This window comes from Mustelus asterias, chromosome X (genome assembly GCF_964213995.1).
Source record: "Mustelus asterias chromosome X, sMusAst1.hap1.1, whole genome shotgun sequence".
Lineage (NCBI taxonomy): Eukaryota > Metazoa > Chordata > Chondrichthyes > Carcharhiniformes > Triakidae > Mustelus > Mustelus asterias.
Window position 1 is genome coordinate 5,700,896 of NC_135834.1, and position 20,147 is coordinate 5,721,042.

The 20,147-nt window shown below is 48.1% G+C and overlaps 2 protein-coding genes across 2 annotated transcripts in view; both read left to right on the forward strand.

Annotated features, from left to right (window-relative positions):
* The window catches only part of LOC144481893 (Golgi reassembly-stacking protein 2-like), a 739,438-nt gene extending 733,808 nt beyond the window's left edge, over nt 1-5,630 (forward strand). Inside the window, exon 11 of the transcript XR_013495796.1 lies at nt 5,572-5,630. The gene's annotated coding sequence lies outside the window, so the exon portion shown is untranslated. The remainder of the gene's footprint in view (nt 1-5,571) is intronic.
* tamalin (trafficking regulator and scaffold protein tamalin) overlaps nt 2,600-20,147 on the forward strand; it is a 50,301-nt gene continuing 32,753 nt past the window's right edge. The window contains exon 1 of the mRNA XM_078201058.1: nt 2,600-2,887. Within this exon, the coding sequence (XP_078057184.1) occupies nt 2,723-2,887 (165 nt within the window). The 5' untranslated portion in view covers nt 2,600-2,722. The remainder of the gene's footprint in view (nt 2,888-20,147) is intronic.

The window sequence follows — 20,147 nt, forward strand, 5'->3', positions numbered from 1 at the left end:
TTAGCATGGCCAATCCACCTAACCTACACATCTTTGGACACTAAGGGGCAATTTAGCATGGCCAATCGACCTAACCTACACATCTTTGGACACTAAGGGGCAATTTAGCATGGCCAATCCACCTAACCTACACATCTTTGGACACTAAGGGGCAATTTAGCATGGCCAATCCACCTAACCTGCACATCTTTGGACACTAAGGGACAATTTAGCATGGCCAATCCACCTAACCTGCACATCTTTGGACACTAAGGGGCAATTTATCATGGCCAATCCACCTAACCTGCACATCTTTGGAGTGTGGGAGGAAACCGGAGCACCCGGAGGAAACCCACGCAGACACGGGGGAGATAATGCAGACTCCACACAGACAGTGACCCAAGCCGTGATTCGAACCCGGGTCCCTGGCGCTGTGACACAGAAGTGCTAACCACTGGGCCACCATGCCGTTTCATGGGTCCACGAAGTAACCCAGTTCTCATGTGTCGGTAAGTAGGAAGCACTACAATGGCCTTGCTAAGGAAGGGCCCTTGTCCTGGCAGGAGCAGCGTACACACTCCTTTGTGTAATGGTTTTACTGCTCGCCAGTGCTGAGAGCTGTACACAAAGAGGTGACAAGCAGGCTAACCACGACACACCACCCACTACGCTAACACATCTGATGTATCACACCAAATGTTTACATACAACAGCCAGAGAAACACTATAATTAAGAGGAATTCCGGGCTATCGCTGCTCACTCTAATTGGGTGGGCAATAATACATTCCAATAATAAGGCCCAATTCAAACAGGCGGATACCCAGTTTGATTTACAGGTCAAATTTTCCAGAATTAAATCAGAATTTTTGATTTTCGAAAAGGCTTGCGTCATCTGTTCCAATCGAGGCAAGCAAAAGGCTCGAGATGATCACTTGAACAGAAGCAATGTGCAGGGGCACAGGCCAAAAGGCAGCAGAATGCCACTGAGTCATGATGCTCGTTTGGAGAACTGGTGCAGACACAATGGGCCGAATGACCTCCTTCCGCAGGAGTGTGATGGAATGCTCCCCACTTGCCTGGATGGGTGCAGCTCCAACAACACTCAAGAAGCTCGAACCCGTCCAGGACAAAGCAGCCCCGCTTGAATGGCACCCCATCCACAAACATTCATACGGGCGGCACGGTGGCACAGTGGTTAGCACTGCTGCCTCACAGTGCCAAGAACCCTGGTTCGATTCCCGGCTTGGATCACTGTCTGTGTGGAGTTTGCACATTCTCCTCGTGTCTGCGTGGGTTTCCTCCGGGTGCTCCGGTTTCCTCCCACAGTCCAAAGATGTGCTGGTTAGGTGGATTGGCCGTGCTAAATTGCCTCTCAGCGTCAGGGGGACCAGCTAGGGTAAATGCATGGAGTTATGGGGATAGGGCCTGGGTGGGATTGTTTTTGGTGCAGACTCGATGGGCCGAATGGCCTCCTTCTGCACTGTAGGATTCAATGATCACTCCCTCCACCACCGACGCTCAGTAGCAGCAGTGTGTACCATCTACAAGATGCACTGCATCAACTCACCAAGGCTCCTTAGACAGCACCTTCCAAACCCACGACCACTTCCATCTAGAAGGACAAGGGCAGCAGATACCTGGGAACACCACCACCTGCAAGTTCCCCTCCAAACCACTCACCATCCTGACTTGGAAATATATCGCCGTTCCTTCACTGTCGCTGGGTCAAAAGCCTGGAACTCCCTCCCTAACAGCACTGTGGGTGTACCTACACCACATGGACTGACTGATGTCCAATAACAATCCTGGAACTCCCTCCCTAACAGCACTGTGGGTGTACCGACACCACATGGACTGACTGATGTCCAATAACAATCCTGGAACTCCCTCCCTAACAGCACTGTGGGTGTACCTACACCACACGGACTGACTGATGTCCAATAACAATCCTGGAACTCACTCCCTAACAGCACTGTGGGTGTACCTGCACCACATGGACTGACTGATGTCCAATAACAATCCTGGAACTCCCTCCCTAACAGCACTGTGGGTGTACCTACACCACACGGACTGACTGATGTCCAATAACAATCCTGGAACTCACTCCCTAACAGCACTGTGGGTGTACCTGCACCACCTGGAACTGCAGTGGGTTCAAGAAGGCGGCTTACCACCACCTTCTCAGGGGGAGTTCTGGTACGGCACAGCAGGAGGCCATTTGGCCCATCTCCAGTGCCTTTTCCTTCCGTCTTCTTCTCAGAACCCGGGCACACCGTTCCTTTTCTGATGTCTAATCCCCTTTCGAAAGCCTGGGTTGAATCCTAATTATTCCCAGCCCCTCTCAGGCGGTAGCTGTGAGGATTACCCAAGAAAGAAAATCCTCTTGTTCCGTGTCAACGCGCTGCCTGTTCAGGGCAGTGGTACATAGATAGGTGGCAAGGCTTATTTTCTGGAGCTTGAGTGGGGGGGGAGTGAAGGAATGATATGAAACAAAGCTTTTGCAGATTCTTATCATTTGAGAGGGAAATGAAGCTGTAACCACACCTCGACCACGTGGGGAGAGGAGGGGGGTGTAACTGTAACATCCGTCTGGGCTTAAACGCTTTAATAAACCGTTGTGTCAGTCCTGCTTTGGTACTCGGGAGACAAGCTTCTGGCTGTTTATTTCAATCCCATTCACAGGAACACAATGGAATGAGAATTGTATAGGGAAGGGAATTAAAAAATACACACACACACAAAATGACTTTGCGAAGAGTGAAAAAGTTAAACCATAAGGAAGACTACAGCAGTGCGGATCCTGGGGCGGAGAGTGCCATTTACAAAAGCAACGAAACTTACAAAAGCTCCGAAATTTACCAGAGCCTCGCTTACTCCGGAAGCACCTTACCTCGCAACCACAAACAGGTAGGCAAACACCTACAAAAAAAAAAGGAGGGAGAGGGGAGGTCTCAGGAACTGGGTTCCTGACTTGGACAGAAAGTTTGTAGGCAAAAGGGAAGCCTTTTGGAGTCAAACAACTCGCGGGGGGAGGTTTGTGTCTGATGGTTCCCAAAGCAGGACAGGACATCTCGTAATGTAAAGCCGCCTGTTTTGGAGACCTTGTCCTCCACAAATGCTTCTGTCTCGTTTTTGCAAAACTTCCAATTCACCATTCCATTTGGAGTGATTGGAGGAAGGGCTTCTGTTGACAAGGGGGGGGAAACTCACTGCTATGTGAGTAGCATCAGGCTAACACTATGTGCTGCACCCTCTCCTTTCCTATATTCTGAACCCTCTCCTTTCCTTCTCCCCTATGTACTCTATGAACGGTATGCTTTGTCTGTATAGCGCGCAAGAAACAATACTTTTCACTGTACCCCAATACATGTGACAATAATAAATCAAATCAAATATTAAGCTGATCTTTCTCTCCACCCTAGCTATAACTGTAACACTACATTCTGTACCCTCTCCTTTCCTTCTCCCCTATGTACTCTATGAATGGTATGCTTTGCCTGTATAGTGCGCGATAAACAATACTTTTCACTGTATCCCAATACATGTGAGAATAATAAATCAAATATTAAGCTGATCTTTCTCTACACCCTAACTATGACTGTAACTCTCCATTCTGCACTCTGTCCTTTCCTTCTCTATGAATGGTATGCTTTGTCTGCATTGCGCACAAGAAACAATACTTTTCACTGTATCCCAATACATGTGACAATAATAAATCATCCTCTCAATTCAGGCTAACCTACAATAGGTGGAACCTGTCCGAAAGAAGCATGGGTGAAACGGTTTTGATTTTTGACGATGTTTTATGTGCTGCCAGGGGTGATTATTAAGACACCTTGAGTTTTGATAACATGATTTCCCTTTCCTTGGAAGTATTTAATTTGATGGGAAAATGGAGCAAGTTACTTCTGTTCCAACCTATTAATATGTTCCATCTAGCAGTTTGCTAGCTCGAAAGGGAGTTGATGGGTTAAAATATCTATTCTTTTTCTGGAGGGGAAGCTACGTGACATCAATATGTGGTGAGACGTTTGATGATTCGAAGATATATATGGTGTGAGTGTCAACCACACGACTCATTTAAGGTGCTATTCCCCACGTATGTCATTCCCTCCCCCACCCCCGAATATGAAGTCATTTAATTGTGAAAGTTGAATACAAAGTGTGAAGGGGATGATTGAGAGGGAGGGGGGGAGGAATTTTTGCCATGATCCCACCCCACCCACCCATTAATGCTCAGCAGTTGACTGACAACCAGTACACTGGAAGGGGTTATAAACATATACTGAGGGGGGAGGTCTGAAACGGACTTGTACGCATCAGGCCATGATCTGGGTGAACGGCAGTAACGGACTGAGGGGCTGAATGGCCTCCCCTGCTCCTATGGCCGGCTGGAGGGCAATCGATTAAATACACCCTTTCCAACCACTTACCACATCACAGTCCGAGGTTGTTGATGGGCCTGGGGTGCATGGTAGACCCCTGGGATCACGGTCTGATACGTTTCCGCTGAGATTGCTGTGTTTTGTTGCCCTCTTCGATTTGTTAAATTATTGTTGGCATTAGGACTCGGGGCAGCGCAGTGGTTGGCACTGCTGCCTCACAGCGCCAGGGACCTGGGTTCGATTCCCGGCTTGGGGTCACTGACTGTGTGGAGTTTGCACATTCTCCCCGTGTCTGCGTGGGTTTCCTCCGGGTGCTCCGGTTTCCTCCCACAGTCCGAAAAACGTGCTTAGGTTGACTGGCCATGGTATTATTGCCCTTTAGTGTCTCAAAACGTGTAGATTAGGGGGATTAGCAGGTTAAGTACGTGGGGTTACGAGGACGGGTGGGATTGGTGTCAGTACAGACTCGATGGGCCAAATGGCGGCCTCCTGCACTGTTGGGATTCTATGATTCTATGCCAGGGTGTTTCACAGGAGCAGTATAAAAGACGATTCACTACCTAGTCACGCAAGGGGGTACCAAATGATATTATTTGAACCAAAGTTTGGTCGCAAAAGGTTTGGTTTTCAGGGATGTCTTGCGTGAGGGGTGTTAGGGACAGTGTGGGAATTATAGAGAAGTTTAAAGTTTGTCTATTAGTGTTACAAGTCGGCTGACATTAACACTGCAATGAAGTTACTGTGAAAATCCCCTAGTCGCCACACTCCTGTTCGGGGTACACTGAGGGAGAATTTAGCACGGCCAATGCACCCTAACCAGCACGTCTTTCAGACTGTGGGAGGAAACCGGAGCACCCGGAGGAAACCCACGCAGACACGGGGAGAACGTGCAGACTCCACACAGACAGTGACCCAAGCCGGGAATCGAACCCGGGTCCCTGGCACTGTGAGGCAGCAGTGCTAACCATTCTGCTACCGTGCCGCCCCAATCAGGTTTTGGTGACTAGATGCTCAGCCGCCAGTGGTTAGCTCTGCTGCCTCACAGCGCCAGGAACCCGGGTTCGATTCCCGGCTTGGGTCACTGTCTGTGTGGAATTTGCACATTCTCCCCGTGTCTGCGTGGGTTTCCTCCGGGTGCTCCGGTTTCCTCCCACAGTCCAAAGATGTGCAGGTTAGGCGGATTGGCCGTGCTAAATTGCCCCTTAGTCTCAGGGGGACTAGTTGGGGTAAATGCATGGGGTTACGGGAATAGGGCCTGGGTGGGATTGTGGTCGGTGCAGACTCGATGGGCTGAATGGCCTCCTTCTGCACTGTAGGGATTCTATGATTGGTAATGTGTGCGAGAGGGTGGAACCAGAGGAGCACAAGAGGGTGGTGGGGCTGAAGGAGGCGCCGGCGAGGCGATTTGCTTCAATGGCAACCTTCACTTGCTTCTCGAGCCTTGTGCTTCCTTTGACTGGAGACACTAAGGAGGGGCCAGCATGGAAGAGAAGGGCAGAGCGGAATCCTGGCTCCGCAGGCAGCTCACGTATGGACAGGCTGTACATGGGGATTTCCACAGTAACCTCATTGCTGCGTTAATGTAAGCCTACTTGTGACACTAATAAATAAACTTTAAACTTCCCAATGGAGGCATGGGGCAACAGACTGTCCAGAGGTCAGCAAGTGAAGGGATTGTGCACCTCCCTCCCCATAGCAACCCCCAATCCCACCGCTCGCTGTTGCCAAATCTGGCTGCCAAGAATACATTTTTTTCACCGACGGATAATGGATTATGTGGAAGAGCCCCCCACGGTGACAGGTCACTGAATTGGAGCCAATTGGCATCTTTCGCCGAGGAAATGAGACTCATCTCTCTGCCTGGAAGTGGATTGAGAGTTAACGACCGCACTTGTTTGGTCGCCAGAGGGAGAACTGAAAAGCCAGAAGTGACACTTGGCAATATGAGAATCGGAACACTTCTTGAAACGCAAGGAGGCGTGGAAACCTGGAACTCCCTCTCTCCCTCGACGAGATGTTTGGAGCTGGGGGAGCAATTCAAAACTCCATTGGGTAGCACAGTGGTTAGCACTGCTGTCTCACAGGGGCCCGGGTTCGATTCCCGGCTTGGGTAACTGTCTGTCTGTGTGGAGTTTGCACGTTCTCTCTGTGTCTGTGTGGGTTTCCTCCGGGTGCTCCGGTTTCCTCCCACACTCCAAAGATGTGCAGCTGAGGTGGATTGGCCATGCTAAATTGCACCCGAGTGTCCAAAGACGTGCAGGTTAAAGGGATGAGTGGGCTTAGTACATTAGTTTACGGGAATAGGGCGGGGTGATAGGGCCCAGGTAAGATGCCCTGTCGGAGAGTCAATACAGACTCGATGGGCCAAATGGCCTCCTCCTGCACTGGAGGGATTCAATGAGAGTCACCTGGTGCTGCAGAATATGACGATTTTTTAAAAAAAGGGGTGGCACAGTGGTTAGCACTGCTGCCTCACAGCGCCAGGGACCCGGATTCAATTCCTGGCTCGGGTCACTGTCTGTGTGGAGTTTGTACATTCTCCCCGTGTCTGCGTGGGTTTCCTCCGGGTGCTTCGGTTTCCTCCCACAGTCCGAAAGATGTGCGGGTTAGGTGGATTGGCCGTGCTAAATTGCCCCTTTAGTGTCAGGGTTATTAGCAGGGTAAATGTGTGGGGTTACGGGGATAGGGGCTGGGTGCGATTGTGGTCGGTGCAGACTCGATGGGCCGAATGGCCTTCTTCTGCGCTGTGGGGATTCCATGAATTGAAAATTCCAAAACTGACATTGTTAGATTTTATTAAGGGTCAGTGACCCAAGTTATAGGAGTCAATTACAGATTGGCCGAATCAAACTGATTGGCAGAATGGATTCAAGGGGCTGAATGGCCTCCTCCTTGCTCCTATCATCAGTGCCCTCTGAATCCTCCCGAGACCCAGGTGTTACCAGCTGGCCTGAACTGGTGCCCCATGTTCCACCTCTTCCAATCAGGGGAGGTGATGGCCTAGTGGTATTATCGCTAGACTATTAATCCAGAAACTCGGCTAATCCTCTGGGGACCCGGGTTCGAATCCCGCCACAGCAGATGGTGGAATTTGAATTCAATAAAAAATATCTGGAATTCGGAATCTACTGATGAAACCATTGTCGGAAAAACCCATCTGGTTCACTAATGTCCTTTAGGGAAGGAAATCTGCCGTCCTTACCCGGTCTGGCCTACATGTGACTCCAGAGCCACGGCAATGTGACTGACTCTCCAAGGGCAACTAGGGATGGGCAATAAATGCTGGCTAGCTGGCGACACCCATGTCCCATGAAAAAAAGGAATTCCTGAATTCTGAATGCATGCTATGTACTTAAGAGGGCTGCATTTCGTTACACCAGTGATCCATAAAATCCTGACAGTGCAGAAGGAGGCCATTCAGCCCATCGAGTCTGCACTGAGTCTACAAAAGAGCATCATACCCAAATTGGAACGGTTGGGACTGTTTTCCTTGGAGAAAATAAGGCTGAGAGGAGACTTGATGGAGATTAGACACGATAGATTCAGGAAGAATGTTCCCGAGGGTGGGGGAGTCCAGAACTAGGGGTCATAGTTTGAGGATAAGGGGTAAACTTATAAAATTCTAACAGGATTAGACAGGGTAGATTCAGAAAGAATGTTCCCGATGATGGGGGAGTCCAGAACTAGGGGTCATAGTTTGAGGATAAGGACTTTTAGGACTGAGGTGAGGAGAAATTTCGTCAACCAGAGGGTGGTGAATGTGTGGAATTCACTCCCACAGAAGGTAGTTGAGGCCAAAACATTGTGTGATTTCAAGAAGAAATTAGAATCATAGAATCCCTACAGTATAGAAGGAGACCATTCAGCCCATTGAGTCTGCACTGACAACAATCCCACCCATTCCCTATCCCCATAACTCCATGCACTTCCCCTCGCTAATCCCCCTGACACTAAGGGGCAATTTAGCATGGCCAATCAACCTACCCCGCACATCTTTGGACTGTGGGAGGAAACCGGAGCACCCGGAGGAAACCCACGCAGACACAGGGAGAATGTGCAGACTCTGCACAAACAGTGACCCAAGCCGGGAATCGAACCCGGGACCCTGGCGCTGTGAGGCAACAGTGTTAACCATTGTGCCACCCCTAGATTTCGCTCTTGGGGCTGATGGGATCGAGGAATATGGGGGGAAGGGGGAATCAGGATATTGAATTGGATGATCAGCCGTGATCGTAATGAATGGAGGAGCAGGATCGAAGGGCCGAATGGCCTCCACCTGCTTCTAGTTTCGATGCTTCTTTATTGAAGATCTTGAGGGGTACAAAGAGGGTAAATAGTGAGAAACTATTTCTACTCAGTAGTACATCAGGAACTACAGGGCACAGATTCCAAATAAGGGGCAAAAGGGGTAGAGGTGATGTGGGGAAAAGATTTTTTTCACCCAGAGGGTGGTTGGAGTCTGGAACAAACTTCCTCAGACAGGTTTGATCGAGGCATCCAAAAAGGGAACGAAGTTAAGTTTATTTATTAGTGTCACAAGTAGCCTCACATTAACACTGCAATGAAGTTACTGTGAAAATCCCCGAGTCGCCACACTGAGTACACTGAGGGAGAATTTACCATGGCCAATCCACCTAACCTACACATCGTTCGGACTGTGGGAGGAAACCGGAGCACCCGGAGGAAACCCACGCAGACACGGGGAGAACGTGCAAACTCCACACAGCCGGGAATCGAACCCGGGCCCCTGGCGCTGTGAGGCAGCAGTGCGAACCCACTGTGCCACCGTGCCGCCCTGATTGCTAATCCGCAAAGAGAGAATGTGCAAGGTTCCAGGGATAAGGCAGAGGAGTGGGACAAGGTAGAATGCTCTCTTTGGAGAGCCAGTGCAGACTCAATGGGCTGAATGGCCTCCTTCTGCACTGTAAATATGCTGTGCCAATCACCTTAACTCTGAGCCCTCTTCAGAGATGAGGAATAGTTTCTCTCCCTCTCCCCACCCCTCATCTCTGGTTCCTCCGGCAACCTCCTGTCATCTTTGGTAACTGACTGCTCTGCTCCTAAAAACACTTTAATCTCCGCGGCCAGACGCCTCCATAATCCTGAAGCCCTCGATCCGATTTCCCTGTCACCTTCTGCGCTCCAAGGTGCGCGATCGCAGCTCCTCCGGTGTCTCCGCGTTAACCCACGTCCCCTCAATCCCTGGGGTCATTCCGATCCATCTGGTCCCTCTCCGCGATCTTGCCGTCTCCGATCTGGGGCGGAATCTTCCCCCGTCCCGCCCGCCACGGGAACCGTAGCGGCCGGGACACGGACTGCGCAAAGGGCCGTTGACCTCGGGCGGGGTTTTCTGGCCTTGTAGAGGGGGGGGGGGAAACGTGACTGGAAAATCCCGCCCCTGCCCTAGATTGTGTTCCCGACAAGGCTGCCGGGAGTTGGTTCAATCGTAGTTTTTAAAAGGGGTGTTATAAAGCAGGGGTAGATCCCTGTAATGGCTTCAATCGGACCATTGAGGTTGGCGTATTGGAATATGAACTCCGATTAAGTAGTCAAATGATGGGCCAATCAGCGAGTCTTTTCCTTGTATTTAACCGGGCGTGTCAGTTCCTCTGGCACTTCTGAAGCTAGACTGCAGAGTGACGGCACTCTGTGTACTGCTGTGGGAATTGTAAATAAAGGGATTCTGGTGAAAGTACTTCTGCCTCCGCAGACTTCTTACAATCCCCCTGTCTGAGACATAACACTCAAAGGGGAGTACCTCGCTTCATAATCTGTTCGTGTGAAGTGGTGTGATCTGCTCTTCAGCAACTTTTAGTGTTAAATCAAAATAACTACCTGACACTCTCACTCAAGTCAACAAGTAACTATTTATCTAACTAATAGTGAACAAGTTAACTAAACTATTAACAAACCAGAATACAACACGATTCTAATGGAATGCTGCTCAGGTGAACACAATTCCCACTTATTACCAGAATAGAATTTAGTCACTCTCAAAATTACGACCAGGTTTGTTGTCTCCCAGAATATTTTGGACCTTCTCTGTTGATTCTTCTGTCTGGAACTTCTGTCTTCTTTGGTACCTTCGCTATCGAGATGAGGCTTTCTCTTAAGACATAAATGAGGCTCTGAGAGCCTCTCTCTCTCGCGCTCTCGCCACCGACTCACCGACCGCTGAACTAAGAGCTGTTACTCTTGCGGTTGCTTTCTGCTTTTGTCCCACTGCCCTCCCTTCTTTTATACTTGTGATGACGGATCAATATCCCCCACAATAGGATTGGTCCTAGATTGCCAAAACCCATCAGATTCAAATTGAATAGGTTCTTGGTATCTAAGTGCCTAATTAAAATTGATTGGCTGAATTTAAGTTCAAAAGCCTGTTGCCTTGTTAACCCTGCTGCTTGGCCTTTCGATACAAATGTTTCATTCTGGGTACTCTATCTGTACTTGCACTTTTTAAAACTTTCTAAGCACAGAAAAAGCACCGCCTTTTAAAGGGACCAATGCGTTCCCTCGCATTGTACAATTTTGCAAACACCAATCTACAATTGTTCTATTCCACTTCGCAACAGGGGAATGTGACTGTGGCTCAAAATGCTAAATATTGTGGGGCTATAGGGAAAGAACAGAAGGCAGGGCTAGTATAACGGGCTGAATGGCCACCTTCCCTCCTATCTGATTCCATGAGATGATCTTTGATCCACTGATACTTCTCTCCTGGCTGTGTGAGGCCACTGACGCAAGGCCTTGCTTCACAGGCACGTGACAAAGTTCCGGCTCCTTTGCTGTGTGCAGCTGGTTTCAGATGCTTTGTGGTGATAAGGTTCCATGAAGAGCTAACACCTTCTATTAACAGAGTGGCAGCGAAATGTGAATGGGGCTGTGGCTCTCGCTCGAGTGAGTGCCGTCAAAACCAAGCTAAAAGTGATGTGCGGTCTTACTGACACAGTCAGAACTCGCAGCAGGTATTGTTTCTCAAAACAATACACAAATTCCTGGAACTTGCACTGGAGGACAACCCCCCAGAGATCAATGCATTCCTTCAATGGCCAGCCTCACCCGGTCTGGCCTACATGTGACTCCAGAGCCACAGCAATGTGGTTGACACTCAACTGCCCTCAGGCAATTAGGGATGGCCAATAAATGCTGGCCCAGCCAGCGACGCCCATGTCCCACGAATGATAAATAAAAACACCTTTGAGTTTAATGTTCTGTTGCTGAATCGGTTAGACACTGCAGCGAGTTGGTGCGCACTTTTTCCCCCATTGCCACTATTGTGGGTCCGGTCAGAAATGCCAAAGTCTTTTATGAAGCCCGCTGGGATCATAATCTTGAATTTGGCGAGGATAAGCCTGATATGTTCCACTCCAGGTATGATTCAAGTGACCCACGAGGGAGGTTTTATCAAACAAGGTTTATTTAAGAATATAGTTAACATGTATAGTAAGAAAATTAACAAGAACTTTTATCAATTACAAAAACAAGAAACAAAACAACCACTATAATGTATAACCCTTCAGGAATATCTCCAATGTGTTCCAATGAAATCCAAAATACATAGACAACAAAAGCCCTTTAAACAGGTTCAATACAGCACAGACTAATGCTCATGTGACACTGGAAATTGAGTCCTTTGTTTGCAGTCTGCAGTTCTCTGGATTCACTCCGAAGAGTTTGAAGACAAGACAGCTTCCCCAAAGCACCAGAGACACTCTGGTCCAGCCCCCAACAACAGCAGCTTTTCACCCGTCAGGAAAACAAGATCTTGTTTTCAGCGAACCAGCAGAATTTTCAAAACAACAGGGAGAGAGGGAAAACACTTCGCTTTAGCTTGCTGTCCCTTCTAAAACTAAAACCTCAAAACCTGCAGCTCCAAACTGAAACTGAAGATCAATGCTTGTCACCTGACCTGCCCACCGTTTTATTTCTTCCTCCCACCAATAGCATCACCGAAGGTTGTGAGCATGATTTAAAAACAATCTCGTAAAGGTACACTAACATCACATGGTGGCACCAGTTCCGATCATTTCTGACGTAAATCCGGGCCGTCCATCTCCAATCACTGGTCGTAATTACCCCCTCATGTCCCAGTTCACTCCCAGCAATCCCAAGCAAAGAAGCCAAGAAGGTGGCCCACACTTGAACTCAAAATGTCACAGTGGTGGATCCCTTTTGGGGGTTGGGGCTCGGGCACCTTCTGTGAGAAGAGAGGCAGACTTGTTTTGCGTTTATTGATGCTGGCTTGAATCTGGGAGCCCGAAATGAGAAGAGTTCAAGACGGAGAAGTGTTCGCCTAAGAGTTGGACTGACCTCCGTATCTATCGCGGTGTGAAATCGAGGCGCTGTTCGGCTCTGGAGAATTGAAGGAGCCAGGATGCTGAGTGCGATTGGCCCGTCTCCCATGTTTCTGGAGGTGCGTTGGTGAACCCAGTGCTCTGCCCGCCCCAAACCACCCAAAGTGTGCATGGTCTACAGCTTCTGAGCGCGGGCACACCTGCCAGCGCAGGAAACCCATGCAGCTGAAACATAGAAACAGAGAAGATAGGAGCAGGAGGAGGCCATTTGGCCCATCGAGCCTTCATCACCATCATGGCTGATCATCCAACTCAATAGCCTAATCCTGCTTTCTCCCCATAACCTTTAACCCCATTCGCCCCAAGTGCTATATCCAGCCGCCTCTGGAATACATTCAATGTTTTGGCATCAACCACTTCCTGTGGGAATGAATTCCACAGGCTCACCGGGTGAAGAAATGTCTCCTCACCTCCGTCCTAAATGGTCTACCCCAAATCCTCAGACTGTGATCCCTGGTACTGGACTCCCCCCACCATCGGGAACATCCTCCCTGCATCCACCCTGTCTAGTCCTGTTAGAATTTTATAAGTCTCTATGAGATCCCCCCCCTCATTAGTCTGAACTCCAGCGAAAACAATCCTAACCGAGTCAATCTCTCCTCTGAATGTCTACACATCTCCATCATTCACTGGATTAGAGAAGTTTCCCAGCTCACGACCCACGACTGAATCACAGCCGACTGTCCATTTTCTCTATCCTCTGTCTCTCTCTCTGCTGCCAACTCGAATTCGTGAGCGTTCCAACTGCCGCACTTGTCAGCACCGCCCCCCCAAGACAAGGGGCTGGATTTTTGATCTGATGTGGGGCAGGCGTGTAAATTCGCGCCACCTGGCTAGGGTGCCTGTTCGTTGGCACCATCTCACCCCCTGGGCCATTTTCCCCAGAGGTGGGGATCGAGGGCAGAGGGACCGTCCGCCCACCCCCACACGTGGCAGGTGGCCAATGAAGGTCAAAGGGCAGTCGGTCTTTGGCCATCGGGAAGAAGCCAACTGCTTGAATGCTGCCTCCTGGTGGCAAGACGGAGGGAGGGATTGTGGTGGTCAGTGCTCTGCCCACCTAACTGATATAACTCTAGTTTTCCAATTTGACAGTTTTTAAAGTTGCTAAGATGTCTCATCAAGATGGCTCTCCCCCCGCACCCCACACCTCTCTCCCTTACCTGTAATGGCAGGCTGCAGAATACTGGAGGGCCTCCTATTGCCCTCTCCAGCTTCGAGAGCCTACGGCCATCTTTAATTGGACAGCGCATGCATCAACAACGCCTCTACTTTCACAGAAGATGGAGGAAATTTGGCATGTCCGCTACAACTTTCATTAATGCACCATAGAAAGCATCCTTTCTGGTTGTGTCACAGCTTGACATGGCTCCTGCTCTGCCCAAAGCCGCAGGAAACTATAAAAGGTTGTGAATGTAGCCCAATCCATCACGCAAACCAGCCTCCCATCCATTGACTCTGTCTACACTTCCCGCTGCCTCGGGGAAAAGCAGCCAGCATAATCAAGGACCCCACGCACCCCAGACATTCTCTCTTCCACCTTCTTCCGTCAGGAAAAAGATACAAAAGTCTGGGGTCATGTACCAACCGACTCGAGAACAGCTTCTTCCCTGCTGCCATCAGACTTTTGAATGGACCTACCACACATTAAGTTGATCTTTCTCTACATCCTAGCTATAACTGTAACACTACATTCTGTACACTCTCCTTTCTTTCTCTATGAACGGTATGCTTTGTATAGCGTGCAAGAAACAATACTTTTTACTGTATCCCAATACATGTGACAATAATAAATCAAATCAAATATTAAGCTGATCTTTCTCTACACCCTATCTGTAACTGTAACACTACATTCTGCACCCTCTCCTTTCCTTCTCCCCTATGTACTCTATGAACAGTATGCTTTGTCTGTATAGTGCGCAAGAAACAATACTTTTCACTGTATCCCAATACATGCGATAATAAATCAAATCAAATATTAAGTTGATCTTTCTCCACACCCTATCTGTAACTGTCACACTATATTCTGCACCCTCTCCTTTCCTTCTCCCCTATGTACTCTATGAATGGTATGCTTTGTCTGTATAGTGTGCACAAGAAACAATACTTTTCACTGTGTCCCAATACATGTGACAATAATAAATCAAATCAAATGTTAAGTTGATCTTTCTCTACACCCTATCTGTAACTGTCACACTATATTCTGCACCCTCTCCTTTCCTTCTCCCCTATGTACTCTATGAATGGTATGCTTTGTCTGTATAGTGTGCACAAGAAACAATACTTTTCACTGTGTCCCAATGCATGTGACAATAATAAATCAAATCAAATGTTAAGCTGATCTTTCTCTACATCCTAGCTATGACTGTAACACTACATTCTGCACCCTCTCCTTTCCTTCTCCCCTATGTACTCTATGAACAGTATGCTTTGTCTGTATAGTGCGCAAGGAACAATACTTTTCACTGTATCCCAATACATGCGATAATAAATCAAATCAAATATTAAGTTGATCTTTCTCCACACCCTATCTGTAACTGTCACACTATATTCTGCACCCTCTCCTTTCCTTCTCCCCTATGTAGTCTATGAACGGTATGCTTTGTCTGTATAGCGCGCAAGAAACAATACTTTTCACTGTATCCCAATACATGTGACAATAATGAATCAAATATTAAGCTGATCTTTCTCTACACCCTGTCTGTAACTGTAACACTATATTCTGCACCCTCTCCTTTCCTTCTCCCCTATGTACTCTATGAACAGTATGCTTTGTCTGTATAGTGCGCAAGGAACAATACTTTTCACTGTATCCCAATACATGCGATAATAAATCAAATCAAATATTAAGTTGATCTTTCTCCACACCCTATCTGTAACTGTCACACTATATTCTGCACCCTCTCCTTTCCTTCTCCCCTATGTAGTCTATGAACGGTATGCTTTGTCTGTATAGCGCGCAAGAAACAATACTTTTCACTGTATCCCAATAGTTGTGACAATAATAAATCAAATCAAATCCTCTGGCCACTAACTCAGCCAATCCAGGCAAAATTGATGTCAGATGACTACTCGACAAGAGTGTGGGGATGGGACCCCCATTTGACCTCAACTCCCCTCCCGAAAAAGGTCAAATCATGTCCCAGTTAACTGTCCACCGACTTGGCATTCAGTCCAGTGCCAGGGGGGCACTTACCGGTGTGACCACTGGGGCACTCTCGGGACAAGATTCGCTCCCATTTGTCTGAGCAACCAAACAACGCCCATTGTAACAGGTCAGTGGTGGCATACCGGCCCACACGAGTGTGTATATCGACAGCGATAGGGATCAAACTCACTCCAAGATCTGATTTGTTTAAAAACAAAAGAGGGGAAAAAAAACCCCCAAAACAGCTCCCGGCTGGTGAGGCAGTTAGAGCAACAGGACTGGAAGTGTGCAACAAATGGAAACTTATTTAATAGTGCATAGGGATGAAGAGTGCACAGACAGCTCGAACCGCGATAGGGATCAGAAAGTGGATGCATTTGGTGGAGTTAGCGTGTGGGTGGAGTAGGGGAGGGGAAAGTTTTTGTCTGGAACAACGAGGCATGAGTAAATTGCGTTGACTTTCAGTTGGTCTTTTAAGTGAACGCGAAGCCCCTTTTAAGTGCCGATTTTCAAAATCTGCTGCCAGTTAAAATAAAGTCTAATGTAAACCAAGAACAGCTACGTTGCTGATATTATAAACCACCCCCCTCCCCCCGGTCAGTCCCAAGCAGCCAGCGATACGGAACTGTTTGAAATCTACAGGCAGTCTCCACACTCAGCCTGTCCTTTGCAGCGAGCTTTTTCATTGCGTGACCTTGCCCCAGTTTGCGGATTCAGGTTGTTGACTTGAGCAACCTCGTGTGTCGCTCCCCTGATTCCAGTCGGAGTTAGTATCTGAGCGACCTCCGCTCCCGGTTACTGGTAACACCATACAGCCCAACAATCCAGCTGCTCAAACGTTGTAAATACATTTAAAGTTAATTTATTACTGTCGCATTGCATTAACACTGCAATGAAGTTGCAGTGAAAATCCCCGAGTCGCCACACTCCTGTTCGGGTACACTGAGGGAGAATTTAGCACAGCCGATGCACCTTAACCTGCACGTCTTTGGACACTAAGGGACAATTTAGCATGGCCAATCCACCTAACCTACACATCTTTGGATACTAAGGGACAATTTAGCATGGCCAATCCACCGACCCAACACATCTTTGGACACTAAGGGACAATTTAGCAGGGCCAATCCACCTAACCAACACATCTTTGGATACTAAGGGACAATTTTGCATGGCCAATCCACCTACCCAACACATCTTTGGACACTAAGGGACAATTTAGCAGGGCCAATCCACCTAACCAACACATCTTTGGATACTAAGGGACAATTTTGCATGGCCAATCCACCTACCCAACACATCTTTGGATACTAAGGGACAACTTACCATGGCCAATCCACCTAACCTGCACATCTTTGGATACTAAGGGGCAATTTAGCATGGCCAATCCACCTAACCTGCACATCTTTGGATACTAAGGGGCAATTTAGCATGGCCAATCCACCTAACCAACACATCTTTGGATACTAAGGGACAATTTTGCATGGCCAATCCACCTAACCAACACATCTTTGGATACTAAGGGACAATTTAGCATGGCCAGTCCACCTAACCAACACATCTTTGGATACTAAGGGACAATTTTGCATGGCCAATCCACCTACCCAACACATCTTTGGATACTAAGGGACAACTTACCATGGCCAATCCACCTAAGCTGCACATCTTTGGATACTAAGGGGCAATTTTGCATGGCCAATCCACCTAACCAACACATCTTTGGATACTAAGGGACAATTTTGCATGGCCAATCCACCTAACCTGCACATCTTTGGATACTAAGGGACAATTTTGCATGGCCAGTCCACCTAACCAACACATCTTTGGATACTAAGGGACAATTTTGCATGGCCAATCCACCTACCCAACACATCTTTGGATACTAAGGGACAACTTACCATGGCCAATCCACCTAAGCTGCACATCTTTGGATACTAAGGGACAATTTTGCATGGCCAATCCATCTAACCTACTACAGCGAGGGTTTACTCGGCTGATTAGGGGCAGCACAGTGATTAGCACTGCTGCCTCACAGCGCCAGGTATCTGGGTTCGATTCCTGGCTCGGGTCGCTGTCTGTGCGGAGTCTGCACATTCTCCCCGTGTCTGCGTGGTTTTCCTCCGGGTGCTCCGGTTTCCTCCTACAGTCTGAAAGATGTGCTGGTTAGGTGGATTGACCCGAGCAGGTGCCGGACTGTGGCGACTAGGGGAATTTCACAGTAACTTCATTGCAGTGTTAATGTAAGCCTTACTTGTGACTAATAAATAAACTTTACTTTTACTTTTGATTCCGGGGATGGCGGGACTGATGTATGAGGAGAGATTGATGAGGTTAGGATTGTATTCGCTGGAGTTCAGACGAATGAGGGGGGAATCTCATAGAGACTTATAAAATTCTAACAGGACTAGACAGGGTAGATGCAGGGAGGATGTTCCCGTTGGTGGGGGAGTCCAGAACCAGGGGTCACAGTCTGAGGATTGGGGGTAGACCATTTAGGACGGAGGTGGGGAGACATTTCTTCACCCGGTGAGCCTGTGGAATTCATTCCCACAGGAAGGAGTTGATGCCAAAACATTGAATGTATTCCAGAGGCGGCTGGATATAGCACTTGGGGCGAATGGGGTTAAAGGTTATGGGGAGAAAGCAGGATTAGGCTATTGAGTTGGATGATCAGCCATGATGGTGATGAATGGCGGAGCAGGATTGAAGGGCCGAATGGCCTCCTCCTGCTCCTATCTTCTATGTTTCCATCTTTGGGCTGTGGGAGGAAACCCGAGCACGTGGAGGAAACCCACCCAGACACAAGGAGGACGTGCTAGCTCCACACACACACACACACACACACACACACAGCGACTTGAGACTGGAATTGAACCCGGGTCCCTGGCACTGTGAGGCGGCAGTGCTAACCACTGTGCCACCGTGCCAACCGGCATGGGGGCATTTACACTGCGGAGTGAGAAGCATATAATCTATGAGATATGCACAAGGAATTGGATCAATGCCATGGTCTAGCCCACATGCCACGATAATGAATAGTACGGCATTGCTTCTGTAAATAAACTTCTACCTCATTAGACGGGAGAAGCAGAGAGTTAATTTTCTATTGTTTACACTTTGAGGACAACTGGGGCGGGTTGTGCCTTTAATCCCACTGCACTCGATCACTGTTTGTGATTGAATCTGTTTTAATTATACATATTTGAAAGCATTTATTCCTTTTCAGTTGAATTTACTGAAGGCAGTCAGTTTCAACAGGGTATTTCCTGTTTGAAGAATGAGTTAGTTGTTTTGCACCATTAAGGTGGCTTTCCTCCGGGTGCTCCAGTTTTCTCCCACAGTCTAAAGGTTAGGTGGATTGGCCATGCTAAATTGCCCCTTACTGTACAAAGATGTGCAGGTTGGGTGGACTGGCCATGCTAAATTGTCCCTTAGTGTCCAAAGATATGCAGGTTAGATGGATTGGCCATGCTAAATTGCCCCTTCGTGTCCAAAGATGTGCAGGTTAGGTGGATTGGCCATGCTAAATTGCCCCTTAGTGTCCAAACATGTGTAGATTAGGTGGATTGGCCATGCTAAATTGCCCCTTAGTGTCCAAAGATGTGTAGATTAGGTGGCTTGGCCATGCTAAATTGTCCCTTAGTGCCCAAAGATGTGTAGATTAGGTGGATTGGCCATGCTAAATTGTCCCTTAGTGCCCAAAGATGTGTAGATTAGGTGGATTGGCCATGCTAAATTGTCCCTTAGTGTCCAAAGATGTGTAGATTAGGTGGATTGGCCATGCTAAATTGCCCCTTAGTGTCCAAAGATGTGTAGATTAGGTGGCTTGGCCATGCTAAATTGCCCCTTAGTGTCCAAAGATGTGTAGATTAGGTGGCTTGGCCATGCTAAATTGTCCCTTAGTGCCCAAAGATGTGTAGATTAGGTGGATTGGCCATGCTAAATTGCCCCTTAGTGTCCAAAGATGTGTAGATTAGGTGGATTGGCCGTGCTAAATTGCCCCTTAGTGTCCAAAGATGTGTAGATTAGGTGGCTTGGCCATGCTAAATTGCCCCTTAGTGTCCAAAGATGTGTAGATTAGGTGGCTTGGCCATGCTAAATTGTCCCTTAGTGTCCAAAGATGTGTAGATTAGGTGGCTTGGCCATGCTAAATTGCCCCTTAGTGTCCAAAGATGTGTAGATTAGGTGGCTTGGCCATGCTAAATTGTCCCTTAGTGCCCAAAGATGTGTAGATTAGGTGGATTGGCCATGCTAAATTGCCCCTTAGTGTCCAAAGATGTGTAGAT